General features: G+C 38.1%; 1 protein-coding gene across 3 annotated transcripts in view; it reads right to left on the bottom strand.

Annotated features, from left to right (window-relative positions):
- Window positions 1–1,243: 1,243 nt before the first annotated feature.
- LOC141362434 (period circadian protein homolog 2-like) overlaps window positions 1,244–13,824 on the bottom strand; it is a 36,698-nt gene continuing 24,117 nt past the window's right edge. The window contains exons 13-21 of one of the 3 annotated variants that reach the window (XM_073864500.1): window positions 13,429–13,550; window positions 12,737–12,922; window positions 11,405–11,458; window positions 10,958–11,209; window positions 8,240–9,162; window positions 6,555–6,732; window positions 5,955–6,159; window positions 3,909–4,059; window positions 1,244–2,373 (exon numbers count right to left, since the gene is read on the bottom strand). In XM_073864500.1, coding sequence (XP_073720601.1) covers window positions 2,218–2,373; window positions 3,909–4,059; window positions 5,955–6,159; window positions 6,555–6,732; window positions 8,240–9,162; window positions 10,958–11,209; window positions 11,405–11,458; window positions 12,737–12,922; window positions 13,429–13,550 — 2,227 coding nt within the window. In that variant the 3' untranslated portion in view covers window positions 1,244–2,217. The remainder of the gene's footprint in view (window positions 2,374–3,908; window positions 4,060–5,954; window positions 6,160–6,554; window positions 6,733–8,239; window positions 9,163–10,957; window positions 11,210–11,404; window positions 11,459–12,736; window positions 12,923–13,428; window positions 13,551–13,824) is intronic. The other 2 variants (XM_073864501.1, XM_073864502.1) reach the window with 2 other exon arrangements.

Genomic DNA, 13,824 nt, shown 5'->3' with positions numbered 1-13,824 from the left:
CATAAGAGCAGATGTTATCTACGTTGAGGAAGTTGCATTGCTTTGATGGAGTCACTTTTTAATCACACCTCTATTTTTTGTCAAAGTGTAAATGCCCGCCTTGACGACTCCTGCACTTTAGACGTGTAAACTTTAACACCTATGACTGCAAAACCGTGCATGCTGTCGACCACGTCTACTGTTTTGGAAACCAAACATGGGAACTATATTGTCGTCTGTTCTGAATAGTCTCACACTTTCTTAACCTTTGGTTTTTTGTTGGAACCATTATTATTAGTGCATCCACAAGCACTGCAAAAATAATTAAACAAACTGCTAATTAATAAATTAAACCAAATGCGTATTTGATTGTTTGATAGCACAACCTCAGACCAATGCATTTATATTTATTATTAATGATTTAGGTGTAAAATAGTCAGAAAAGAGATCCACTCTAACTTTTACTAAAGTCACGCTTTTTTTCCACAACCAAAATAAAAGCGCGCAAGTTTATTAACTCTTTAAATCCACACATTAGGTTCGCAGACTGTTGACAGGCTGTAACATCAATGCTTTCATCGGATCAAGGGCGGATTCCCGGCGTCTGAAGGTTGTGGTCGTGGTAGGAGGCCGGACTGCGCCATTCGCACCTTGTACTCAAATTGGCGCAGGTGTGAAAGGAACCGACGCGCCTTTCATCTGCGGTGGCGCAAACCCCTGTCCCGTCGCACAGCCAGGGTCTGATCACATGAAGGGAAGTTGTACATCGGATGTGTGTGTTGTATAATAATAAAATAAAAACTCAAAGAGGAACTGTGTTGAACGAAACTGGGTCGTCTGACTGTGAACATATGGCACAAAAAAGGGCCCCTCTGTTAAAACGGTTTGCGTAGTGAAAAGGGAACATTGAAAAGTAAAGGTTATACCTAGCTCATATGTAAACATTATAATTCCTCATATTTAAGAAAGTAATACAATAAATGCTTATTTGGAAACAATAAATGAAATATGAGAATAACACTGTAAAATCCAAAACACAGAGACAAAAACGAGCAATCTTAGCATTTTCAAAGCCACAGCTCTAGGGCATTCCTTTAACCAGTACCCACATATGCAAAAAATGATTTACTTTTTTAATAAACTCAATTTATGTCAACTAACAAGATCAATAAATGTACTTTTCATCTGTTGGCATAAACTAATGTTAACGTTAACGTAAAGTTTTACCTGTATGGTAAACAAAGATTCATTCAGGATGCATTACTTAATTATAAAAAATAGGCTTTATTTAAAATTGACTTTAATAAACAAACAGGGCATCACAAAGTAACACAATGTTTCAAAAGTCACTTAATGCAAGCACACATTTATTTACAATGTGGTCTATACATTTGAAATACTTTCCATAATAATAGTACCTGTTTCTCACCATAAAGCCAAATCGGTTTCTCATGTAGTATTTGTTTTTAGATCTGTTATCTATCTGTGCACAATAAGGGCGTTTCTTGTGCTTTAGTAACATTGGTAATTGCGGTTAGGCAGTTTTTCACAGGTTTAGGTGGGAACACTTTAAAGATCAGGGTTATTAGACCTTCAAGTAAGATTCAACCTATCCCTGGGCTTATTAAAGAGGACACATTTAACACTGATGTGCTACAATGAAAGAGACCACCACACAGGTTCGCTCTGACACAAACAGGTCGGCCTAAATAAGAACAAAAGTTGCACTTAAATTCTTTAGCCCAACTCCATGAAATACTTTAGAGATAAATTAGCCTAATGCTACATTTCACATAAGCTTAACAAGCTGCAAGTGCTAAAGTCCTGCGACTAAGTCTCCTTTAGTCTGTCCTATTTAGATCGGTCCTATTTCAATAAATAATATTTTAGCTTATAAGCTAGCTATTAGATAGCTAACAATTAGCAAACAGCAGAATATGTGACCTAGTAAATATAACCTAGATATCTTTAATATTGTCTTGACGCTTCAAAGTACAACTATAAACAACATATAAAACATTTTGTTAGAAAAAGGAACTGTACAGGTGAAAATAAGTTATTCAGCAGTATATATATACACATTAACAGAAAAATCTTCCAATGAACACTGAACAGTTATGGTCACCGAACCAGTCCGATACTGTTGAAAAATATTCTCATTTCATCTCTAAACTACACAGAGTACTCGCTGTCCACTGTCCAATCAGACGAGGTCTGTTCATGTGGGTATTTTGAGTCTTAAGTGACAGGTCCCGGACAAGCATTTGTTGTTAGATCCTCATTGGTTTTGGTCTGGGATGCAGTGACATCACTGGCTTCAGTTTCTCCCATGTGCAGATCTGGTGGATCTTCTTCTGTCAGAGGTTCGCAGAGCTCCTCGCAGCCGACGCATGCCTGCAAGCAAACACATTTAAATGAGTACATTTATTGGAGAATGTACAGTATAAGTGACACATGTGGTTTTTTATAATGTGCACCAGTGTTTGAATGATGTCAAAGATTACGGGGATCCTCTAGCCAAGCCCCCATCATTATAGGATGGCCATGATTTCACAAAGTAAGATGTGATCCTGGATCAATGTTTTAAATAATGAAACTCCAAATTAATCTTAACACAAACCTTAACCATTTTCCCCCTCAAATTATTGTGAAATAATAATCAAAGAAGAATTTTTAAAAGCCCCTAACCCGATCCTAAATCTAAATATATGTCAATTCATTCAGAAAACAGTGTGAAGAGCATTTGAGCATTTACATTTATTTCAGACAGAAATCTTTTGGATTTGTTTACTGCGAAATTAGGACAAATAATGGACAGAATTTTAAATTCATGTAGTATTTTAAGTTGAATAAAAACCAGGGGATCCCCCTAATTTTTTTGTGTGCTTTTTAGGGGGTCCCTCAATGCTTATAGGTGGTCCGTGTCCACACTAGCCCCCCCAAATTCGAACACTGTGTGCACCTATAAGACCAGAAACATGTTTTATTTTACAATTTACATTACATCAAGGCATTTAGCAGACGTTTTAATCCAAAGCATCCTACAACATTAAGGAAAGGTAATTTTCTTATTAACCTAAATACAATTAATTTTATTATCTATTACGTACAGCATAGCAATTCTTTATTTTGTACACTGTAAACAATTATTTTCTGCTTTTTTTGGTCAATCAACTCAGATTTACAGGTAATTTCAACTTAATATTATTTATCTTGACTAGAGATACGTTGTTATAACTACAGATAAGTTGTTATAACTTATAAAATATACATAAATATTTTATAAGTTGTAGCAACTTATCTCTTGTCAAGAAAAATAACAGTAAGTTGACATGACTTGTAAATCTGAGTTGATTCAACAAAACATTTAAGGCAGCAAAGTTTTTTTTATAGTGTATGTAATGTATGGATATGTTGTATTTGCTATTCTTTCATACTGTTTTTAAAATTAACATAGTTCATGTAAATACAAACAAATATAAATACTCTATACAAATACAGTGATACCGTGATAAACCTATAACATGGATTGTAAGTGACCCGTCCCAGATATTACATCATTGTTACGAACGCTGTAAACTGAACCGCTTGTTTGTGCCGGTATCTATTAGACTGTTGAATATGGAGCAGTGATGCTTCCTTGTAATTTTGGGATGATGTATATGGACATGAATGCCTTTTGTATGCATAGTATTGTTAATATCTTTTATAATATTTTAGGTTTACCAGATGACGTAGTAATGTTGCTTTGAGTCTACTCCAAATTTCTCTACTAAGAACAATAAAGTCTATTTCATTTCATGCCATGGATTTCAACGTCTTTGGCTAACTGCCTGCTCACATAATAATATTTGTCAATCTGAGTCCCTCTAATTTCAAATGCACTTCACAAAACTGACTCCAATGTGTAAAAGATCAGTAACACAAACCTTGACATCAATAGCTTTGGGCAGACCGCCTCGTCTCATCCAGGGATGAACCTCTGCCAGTTCTCTCTTCTGGTCCTCTGTGAAGCGTGGCTGGTTCTTCTGCATCTGTCTCAACTTCTCTCTGTCCTCTCGCAAAACTTTCTGAATGTCACTGCAACACCAAAGAGAAACATACAAGCACACACCCGTTTAGTGGCCAAGCGACTGTGAATGGTTGGCAATAGATTGAAGTAACATTGCAGCGCCCCCTAAAGGACATCTTATAAAACTACAACGAAGACATTTTCAGCTAAAAAGACTGTCTGTAAAATCCAGGGCAGGCCAAAGTCTCATAATCTAATTATTTTTGTTTTGGAGCATCAAAGTTTGATTTCAATGTTTGACATAATCTTACTCAGTCAAAATAAAATATATTAAGGTTATATTTTCATATATTATATATATTATATTATATTTTTTAGTAAATGACTTCAGCTGGGTTTTCACAGACAGACTCACATTTATGCTTCACTTCACATCAGTATCAAATCAAAGAGTCTGTGAAAATGAAAGGACTATGATGCATCACACAATGCAAATGTGTTTCCTCTTGTTTTGCTCTCCAAAAGGGTGACAGAGTGCACTTTTGTACCTAAAAGGTATATATTGGTAACTCAAAATGTTACATATTAGGACTTTTATAAAATGTACCATTTCAGGAATTTTTTTATATTTTTACATTTGCATTTTCATGAGATGAAAATAAGCCATCTTCTTTATTGTAACACATCCTGATGTTTTAGTTTAGATTTTGTAAATCCCTTTATTTTCAAATTCTCTTTACTGTAATTTCATGAAAATACTAAAAACTTTCTTGCTTAGGATAAGGTTTAAAGAGGTTAAAAACAACAAGGTTCCATTTGTTAACATGAACAATGAAAAAAATTATTTGTTATGCTTTTTTTCCCAATATGTACTAATAGGTTTTTAAACAAAAAAAATGTGTACCAGACAACACTATTAAATGCACAATAAACTTACATAAACAATGAGCTAACATAATCAAAGATTAATACATGCTGAAACATACTGATAACCAGTGTTGGGAAAAGTTACTTTTAAAAGTCAGGGCTCCAGACTAACTAGGAGCACAGTGGCCCCCAACCGAAAGTTTTAGGGGAGCAACCAGACAATTTAGGAGCACACACCGTAAATCAACATGCCAACCAAATATTCACATTTCTGCTAATTTCCACTGTATTACTTATAAGTACTTTGATGATAGATGAACACATTTCGCTACTTAGTTACTTTTCATAGAAAGTAATGCTTACGTTACTTTTTAGTTATTTTTGCTTGATCTCTTTCAGGCCTTGCAGGTGTTTTTTATGTCTAAAAAGTTCTGCATTCAGATATTGCATATTTCATCACAAAAATGTTGAGCTCTGGCCTGTTATCTCAGTTTCTAACTTAAACTGTTCCGACTCAGGCGTGTACGCATAGAGTACATAATGTGACTACATTTAGTTTAATTCAGTACATATTTTTTTAAAAATCAAATTAATTAAACTAAAAAGGTAACTTGCATTACTTTTTAAAAAAATTTACTCAAATATTAATTTGTACATTTATAAAGTAATGCGTTACTTTACTCGTTACTTCAGAAAAGTAATATTATTACATAATGCACGTTACTTGTAACGCGTTACCCCCAACACTGCCGATCACAAATATTAATCAAAGAAATAGAAATGAATCTATTAAATAAACAATATGTATAAAAAAATTTCCCTCCAATTTTATTTTAAATGTGAAGTTATTTAGCATATATCAATTTGACCCCAAACATTAAAAGTGTTTCTAAAATTTGAACATAACAGGAGGGTTCAAACAATATCACAATGCAATATAGACCCCATCAGATCCGATGTATTGGATTTTAACTAACAAGAATGGAAGTGGGTTTAAAAACTAAAGGGGCAGGAAGAGGGTTGTTACTGGTCAGTGGGCATTAGTGGTAGAGGGATGGGAGGGGTGGGGCTATTTCTACTGTCTCCGCCCACTCACCGAGACGGCAGCTGGTATGACATCATAACAGATTCATCCACGTTAGCCATGAGCAGCCACAGTGGGTCCTGCAGTACATACTTGATCAGGTTCTCGCTGCCGTCCAGCGCCCCTGATCCCGAACCAGATCCTTGCCCCTTGGCATTATGGGATTTCTGCGAAGAATCCACGCTGCCAAAGTAGTTACTGCTGTTGTTGCTGCTTCCTAAAGAGGAATAAAAAAAGTTTTGATCAATCACAAGATGATCTCAAAGCACTTCTTATAACTAAACATAAAAGTAATTCTTCAGAGGATACTGGAGAAACATTTCTAGTACAGGATGCATATGTTGTGGCCTCAGATGTGAGATAGTTAGTTTAGTTTCCTTCACATTCGTGTAATCACTACAATCTGCACACTTCAGTTACACTTAACACTTTTTATCTGAAACCAGCAATAATCTTAATATCTCTTACTGTGCAAGTATACGTGAACTGCATTTGCAAAATGTTTTTATCCAAAGCAAACCACAGAACATTTAAAGTTTTTATTAAATTATTAAAAATTTCCCTTAATCCCACACCCTTTTCACTGTTAATGCAATGCTCTACCGTACTGACCGGTTCCACTGGCAGAGCCGCCACTAGCGGATGTTCTGCGGCCGTTAGAACCGGAACCCATGGAACCCGAGGTGGCAGAACCGGTGCCAGAGTGCGAGTCCTCTGGGAGAATGTCCAGGAGGTCACTTGAAGACGAAAAGGCATCGCTATGTTGACCGTCGACAGGCGAACCTTCATCCTAAAACACAGAAAAGATCATTTAAATGTATGCATGCATTTGGGAGACGCTTTGTCCAACGCAACCACGCTCTACCAACATGAACACATTAACAACACTCATTTTTCATTAGGTACCAAAGCATAAGTTTGGTTAGCTAATGTAACAAATATTTGTGACGTAATGCGCTCTGTATAATTTTGAGCTACAGGCAAAAGAAAGTATAAAATGTTGATTTTGGTCGAAATTGAGGTTTTTATAAAATAGTCTAAATAGTCATTAAAAAATGATCTTTATTTGTACGTTTTCTGAAACCATCAAAAGAGTCTGTACCATCCTAAATGCTTAATCTAATACAAAGATGCACGTCCATCCACATGCACATCTGACATTTTGGTTTCGGTTTAAAAAAATGCAGGAATTAGAAAGTAAACAGCATGACTTGCGTGATGTTAAAGGGGTCATATTCTGCAGCTAAAAGCACATTACTTTGTGTATTTGGTGTAATACAATGTGTTCGCGTGGTTTATGGTTTAAAAAACATTATTTTCCGCATACCGTACATTATTGTAGCTCCTCTAAGTCCCGCCTTTCTGTAATGCGTAATGCATTTTTACAAATCGCATCGTTCTAAGAACATTATATTAGATCCTTGCATTACAGTAAATCTTAAAGCTGTCTGGCTCAATGTCAATCAAAAAAGAAAGAAAAAATAAATATTTTTCCTATAGTAGTAGTAGTAATAATAATAATAATAATAATAATAATAATAATAATAATAATCTTTATTTTCTATAGCGCCTTTAAAAGTAGCATCTCAAAGTGCTTCAGTATTGTATTTTTATATTTTATATTGATATAATTCAGTATGTTTTATTACTGTTTTAACTTTGTGTGTGCTAAATTTATTACTTTTATCAGTGATTTTAAGGTATGGATGCAGTGATTTTGCTTTTGAACCTTACATTTCTCAAAACTGAATTTGCCGACTCTTATAATTTTTTCGTCAGATTTCAACAAATCATACATCATTTTAAAGTTTTTTTAAAATAGAAATGTCAAAATATAAATACCTAATTCTTTTTTAATTCGCTCATTCCAACTGATTTTACCAGCATGGGTCACATTTTTTCTTCTAATGTAAGACAAAGCTGTGCTAATAATGTTAATATTTAAAACTGGAACTCAAGTAGACATTATATCCAGTTGACCTTTTGGGTTCAGAAGTAATTGTGGATAATTTAACTCCCTTGTTTGAAAAACAACCACATGTTGGTGCACAAAAAGTTTGCTATCCAGGTCAAAGAGATAAAATAATAAGAGAAGAAAAGTATTTCTGTAGCTCAATTGTTTAGGTATTCCTCGACTTGACTCCCAGAAATCGGACAAATTCATAAAAATGTAGCTTAGGTAGCTTAACAAAAGTGTCTGCCAAATGCACAAATATAAGTATAAACATAAAAGAACACCATGGTACATCTTCAAAAATATGTGTTATTATCATGCTAAAGTATAAAAACCTCCCTACCTGTTGCACAACCTTGTCAATTTTAGCTTTTCCAGCTGCACTCAATGCTTTCTCAACAACACTGCTGTAGCTCTGTTGTGGTACAATAGAGGGCGCTGTGCTCTCCAGTCTCTCAGCACAGCGTTGAGTCTCCTCTAACTGCAGAAGGTTCAGCTGCAATGGCGAACTGCACCGTGATTGAAACAAAGGTGGGGAGGGTGGGCCGCCCCCGCCCACGGACTGAGGGGTTGGGCTCCGCGACTGCTCCTCCCTCAGGTCAGGTTCCGGGGGTTTCGGGGGCTCATCCGGACACGTGAAAGCGAACGGTTGTGGCTGAAATGCGGTCTGTGGGGTGAAAGGGTTCTGAGGGGTAAATTGAGTCTGTATAGTAAAAGTGGACTGAGGAGGAAACGGCGCCTGTGGAGCGAAAGTGGGCTGTGGAAAGGAAGGCTGGGCGGGGAAACTTCCCTGCTTCGGGTAGAAAGGCTGCCGCGGGGCACCGCCCATCTGTGGAAACATGTAGTTGGGCAGCACCAGGGCCACCATGGGTGTGACCAGAGGAGCGGAGTATGGCGTCTGGATGGGTTGCATTGGAATGCGTGGATCCTGGCTGCACTGACTGTCCCCAAAACCCGACATAGGAGCATCCACCCTGGGCGGCATGGCACCAGCACCCGGGTACACCTGTAGCGGGTATGCGGGCATCACAGCCGGATAGGCGATGGGGTACGTGGATTGTGACGTGTCTGATGGAGACCAGGAGGTCTGGTTGAGACCCTGCAGCTGAGGTCTGGGTGCCGGTCTACGACCAGATGGAGTGCTATCGGAGGACTCGTTTGGCTTGACGCGCTTGGATTTAGTCTTTTTGTTGCGACCTCTGCGAGTTCCAGTGGTTTCTGGTGCGCCTCCACTCGGCTTACACAAGCGTGCTGGAGCAGGAACAGCTAAAAAAAAGAGAGTGACAGAGTTAAGCTTCCTTTAAACTCAATGTCTAAACCGAATTCTGCCCCACCTCCGAATCAAGTGAACCGTACCCCAGACCACCTCTGCAAAGCGTACAGTACCTCTGGTACAGTACGGAGCGATCACATGAAGCGTACTTTGGGGTCAAACGTACTTGGGTACGGGACAGGTCACATAATGTGAGTTGGGGCAGTTGTTTTTTGTAAGTTATGTTTGTAAAAACTACTTAAATGTCCTAATGTAACTAAGGCCTAGTCCTGGCTTAACCTAAACCCTGTCTGGAAACCGACCCATAATGTCATCTTGGTGTTCCTGTGGCTCAATTTGTAAATATTTGTGTTATCAATGCAAAAGGTCATAGGACAATTTAAATTAGAGGTCATCTTGGGTCCAAAGAAATGTCCCCTACCCGAAATGACCTGAATCACTTTTTACCCAAACCCAACATGCATAAAGACCTCACCCGAGACAAACCTGAGAAAATTAGACCCGAACCAGTGGCAATTTTTTATCCCAAATATAAATGACACCGTCTTACCGTACTTTCTGGACTATAAGTCACACTTTTTTCATAGTTTGGCGGGTCCTGGAACTTCTAGTCAGGTATGACTTATACATCAAAATTATTTCATATGAACCAAGAGGAACCATTACCGCGAGAGTCCGCTATATGCTGCTCCTGTATTTACGTAATTCAATGGATTCAGGAGCTTGGTGAACTTGATTTGGCTCGTCGTGTTAATTTAGCCTATTCAGCCTCCCAGGTATGTTCTGTATGCTACTTTTTATCGTGTAAATAACTGATAATGTTACGTTAAGATGTACGGACACCTATTCAGCCTGCTGTTCTGTCTGCTATTGTTTAGTTGAATAACTTGCCTTTCCAGATTAAAAGTCTGTTCTTCGGCTTGGATTTTGTGAAATCAGCTTCTAAATAAACGCGACATATAGTCCAGTGTGACTTATATATGTTTTTGCCTCTTCAAAACGCATTTTTGACTGATGCGACATATACTCCGGAGCGACTTATAGTCCAGAAAATACAGTATGTTGGACAGAAAGAAACCCTGGTGGCCAATTATTTTCATTTGTTATCTGACAACGACACCAAGGTAAACAGGTCTGTTTCAATGAAAATTAACCTACGAGTTTTCTCGGGTCCGTTCGGCAAATACACATGCATTTTAAATTACCTGAGCCACTAATATTATACCCGACCCGTGTCCGAGGCACACGTGAAAATGTTAGAACCCGCTCGAGTCTCGGACCTCAGGTTTTCAGATCTAAGTGGACCCATGAAGACCTGGGGCAAATGCATAAATGTAAATGCTGTAATTGCTTTAATTATGTTAAAATCTTTTTAATAAATCAATCAATAATTACAGCAGGGGGGCCCAAATTCAGTCTTGCTAAGCATATTAGAAACCTCCAGGCAGGTGTGCTGAGGCAAGTTGGAGCTCTGCAGGACTCCAGCTCTCGAAGACCGAGTTGGGGCACCCTTGAATTACAGCAATTACTGGTTCACCTGGTCTGTGATTGATACTCCAATTACAGAAATACAAGTCCTTCACCTACACCCCTATTGTTTCATGTGACCCCCAAGCCAACTAAATCAAGTTGTGTAAATCTAACTAACATTGCATTCAATCTATACATTTCTTTTATTAGTATTCAACCATTGCTGACGCAATGCTCTGCCAATACAATGGAGATTTTTCATAAAGAAAGAGCTGCATTGTGAGCATTCAAACAAGTGAACAATGAATCCTTGCTTACCCTCGGATGCCACCTGTCCCTTTTGCCTTTCCAGGTAGAGGGAGCAGTCTGCTTTAAAAGCGTGCACGCCGCGCAGCTCTCTGAAGCGGCTGAGGAAAGCCTGCTCTTCTTTCTGGGTGTGTGCTGCCAGAACCTGCTTGGTTAGGCCCAGTTTCTTGTAAGCCTCTCTCCCTTGCGGTGAGACTGCGGCCGGTGGTACGGTAAGAACCTGAGCTTCAGTGCCTTCAGCGCTGGGGACGTCCTCTATGATCTCTGCCAAGAACAAGAACACACGGTTAACTTTAAAATCAACAAGAGCAAACACAGGTGGACCAACCATCACACGTTTACTGGTGCTTCAAAGCCCTGCACAAGAATATGCATCTATTCTTGGAAAAGGCTGACTGGCACAGTCAAATCAACTCAATCATCTTTTTGTCCCTATCATTGTGGGATGTTTTTACTAACTTTGTAAGGAAGAGAACTGTTGCTGTGAAGAGATGTTTCTTGTTGAGGATATGACTATAATGAAAAAAGTGTTTTGCTAAGGAACAGACAAAAGAAAAGCTTGAACACAAGTAAACTCAATGGCTCTGTTCTGAATGCTTGTCAGCTGCCAATGCAGACAGATTTTGAAAGCTTTTGCAGCAGGCAGCAACATTATGTTTTTTTCATTCACAGACATAAAGGTGCCAAAGAATGCATTGAAAAAATATGCTTAATTTAGGATAACCTTAGGATTTGCCCCCAGAACGAAATGGTATATTATTACCTTATTTGGAAGGGTCATGAATAATAATGTTGAGCTCTGCTCTGATTGGCTGTTTCTCAGAGCAGCTCCTTTAGTAGCTCTGTGTGTGTGTGTGTGTGTGTGTGTGTGTGTGTGTGTAAACAGATCTTATGTTTGAGTCTGTATCAGATGAAGATACAGAATTTATGGAATAAATGATTATTTGGAGATTGTTAAAGGGGTCATAGTGTGAACATTTGTTTTTTTCACGTTTAAGTGCTATAATTGGGTCCCCAGTGCTTTTATCAACCTAGAAAATGTATAAAAGATCAACGCATTAATTTAGTTTTGGTAAAAATTTTCTGTGAAAAATGTGGTTATTCAGATTTCGCCTGTTTTGTGATGTAGGTAGCAAGGCCAATTACAATAATACCGCCCCTAAATCTACACAATCCAACCACGGCACTGCCATTTAGTGCAGAGAGAAAGATAGAAAATAATTGACAGCACAATTGAGTTTCAATTGCAACAAACCACCATTATGGTGATCAGTGTTTGCATTAGCATTTTAAAGGACACACACATTTTTGCTCAGGCCTACAAAGTAGCAATTTTAACATGTTATAATAAATTATCTATGGAGTATTTTAAGCTAAAACTTCACATAAGCACTCTGGGGACACCACATACTTTTTTTTACATCTTTAAAGGCTGTTTCTGAGTTTGCGTTTTTCACAGACATCCCGTAAAGATGTGACATGCATTGTATTTGTAATCGTGCAATGTAGATCTGGTATACTCTACAGATTTAAAAATTGAGTACAAAAAATATTTGTAATGAAATCAACAGCGAGTCTTCCAGGTCGGTCACAAAGGCAATGCTATTTGGTTTGAAGCATAACATTGCTGCCTATGCAAAGCATTTTACAATAATAATTTATGAGGTTTCATGACTTTATGATGCTGCCTAAGAAAGTCAACCGCTCTTGTAGACAGCAAAGTTTTGAACAGAGCCATTATAAAATCTGACAGACGGACGGACAGAGAGAGAAAGAGAAATGAATAATTACCTTTTTTGTCTCCCACATGTACAATGGTGCTGCTGTAGCTGCACTGGCTGGTGATGGACAGCACGCTTTCAGGTTTACTGGGCAGTGGAAGTGGGGCGAGAGATGGGCTCACGACACCAGAGCCAGGGGTCTTCTTAGACACATCTAATGATGAGAGACCCACCTGACCCTTCAGATGACCTGATTCTATAGAGAGAGACAAAACAGAGAAAAGTAGATTAAACCAGAGCCCTGTTTACACCTGGTGTTAAGGTGCGGATCACAAGTGAATGACAGAGACGCATGTCCAGTGGTGATTTAGTCTCTTTTGTCCACTTTTGACTAATTACTTAGAGGGGGAGTCCTTAAAGCGCGAGCGAAAGAAATGGCAGCTTTTAAATTGACACAAACTAATATTACGTCAGAGTCCGCTGCTTATGTTGTAAGTAAACATGCTGCACAGTGTTTTGTACATGTATATGCAAGAGCTTTCTGATATTTTAGAGAAATTTATGAAATAAGCTTGCATGCTCTCAAAATGAAACAAAACTACTTTTTTTCCTGATGGGAGGGTTTCTAGTGGACAAATCACAGCGCTTGCGGTCCATGTAGAATAAAACGCGTTGACAATTTTTGGTGAGGTGCGTGTAAGAGCCCTTCTGTGTCATGTATAAAACACTAAGGATCATTATTAAAACTGGATTGTTTAATACCTTCAGCTACTTGAATAGAGTTCTCAGCGGCTCTCTGCTTGTCCTCGTCTGAAGATGTAGTGTTTGAAGACGACTGGCACTTTCTCTTTACTGTGATGGGTATGTTACAGCTCTCCAAATACCTAACAGAGAGATGAAGATAAGGAATGCAAATGAGTTTTATGAATGACTAGCTAGAACAAATTTAAAATAAAAGCGTCGTTTTTGGCGTCGTTTTGTCTTTATGACAGTGATTTGTATCATTCTGACCCAACATCAATGCTTATTACAGTTTTATTGTAAGCCATAACAGTAGAACTCCTATTACATTAACTTGAATCTCTTATGGCGCGTTCACACCAGAAGCGAATGAAACGCAAATGATTTACATGTTAAGTCAATGCAAAGAAACGATAA

The sequence above is a fragment of the Misgurnus anguillicaudatus genome, unplaced genomic scaffold (genome assembly GCF_027580225.2).
Source record: "Misgurnus anguillicaudatus unplaced genomic scaffold, ASM2758022v2 HiC_scaffold_26, whole genome shotgun sequence".
NCBI lineage: Eukaryota > Metazoa > Chordata > Actinopteri > Cypriniformes > Cobitidae > Misgurnus > Misgurnus anguillicaudatus.
Note: the sequence above shows the minus strand (reverse complement) of the source record. Positions and strands in the feature narration are given on the sequence as shown.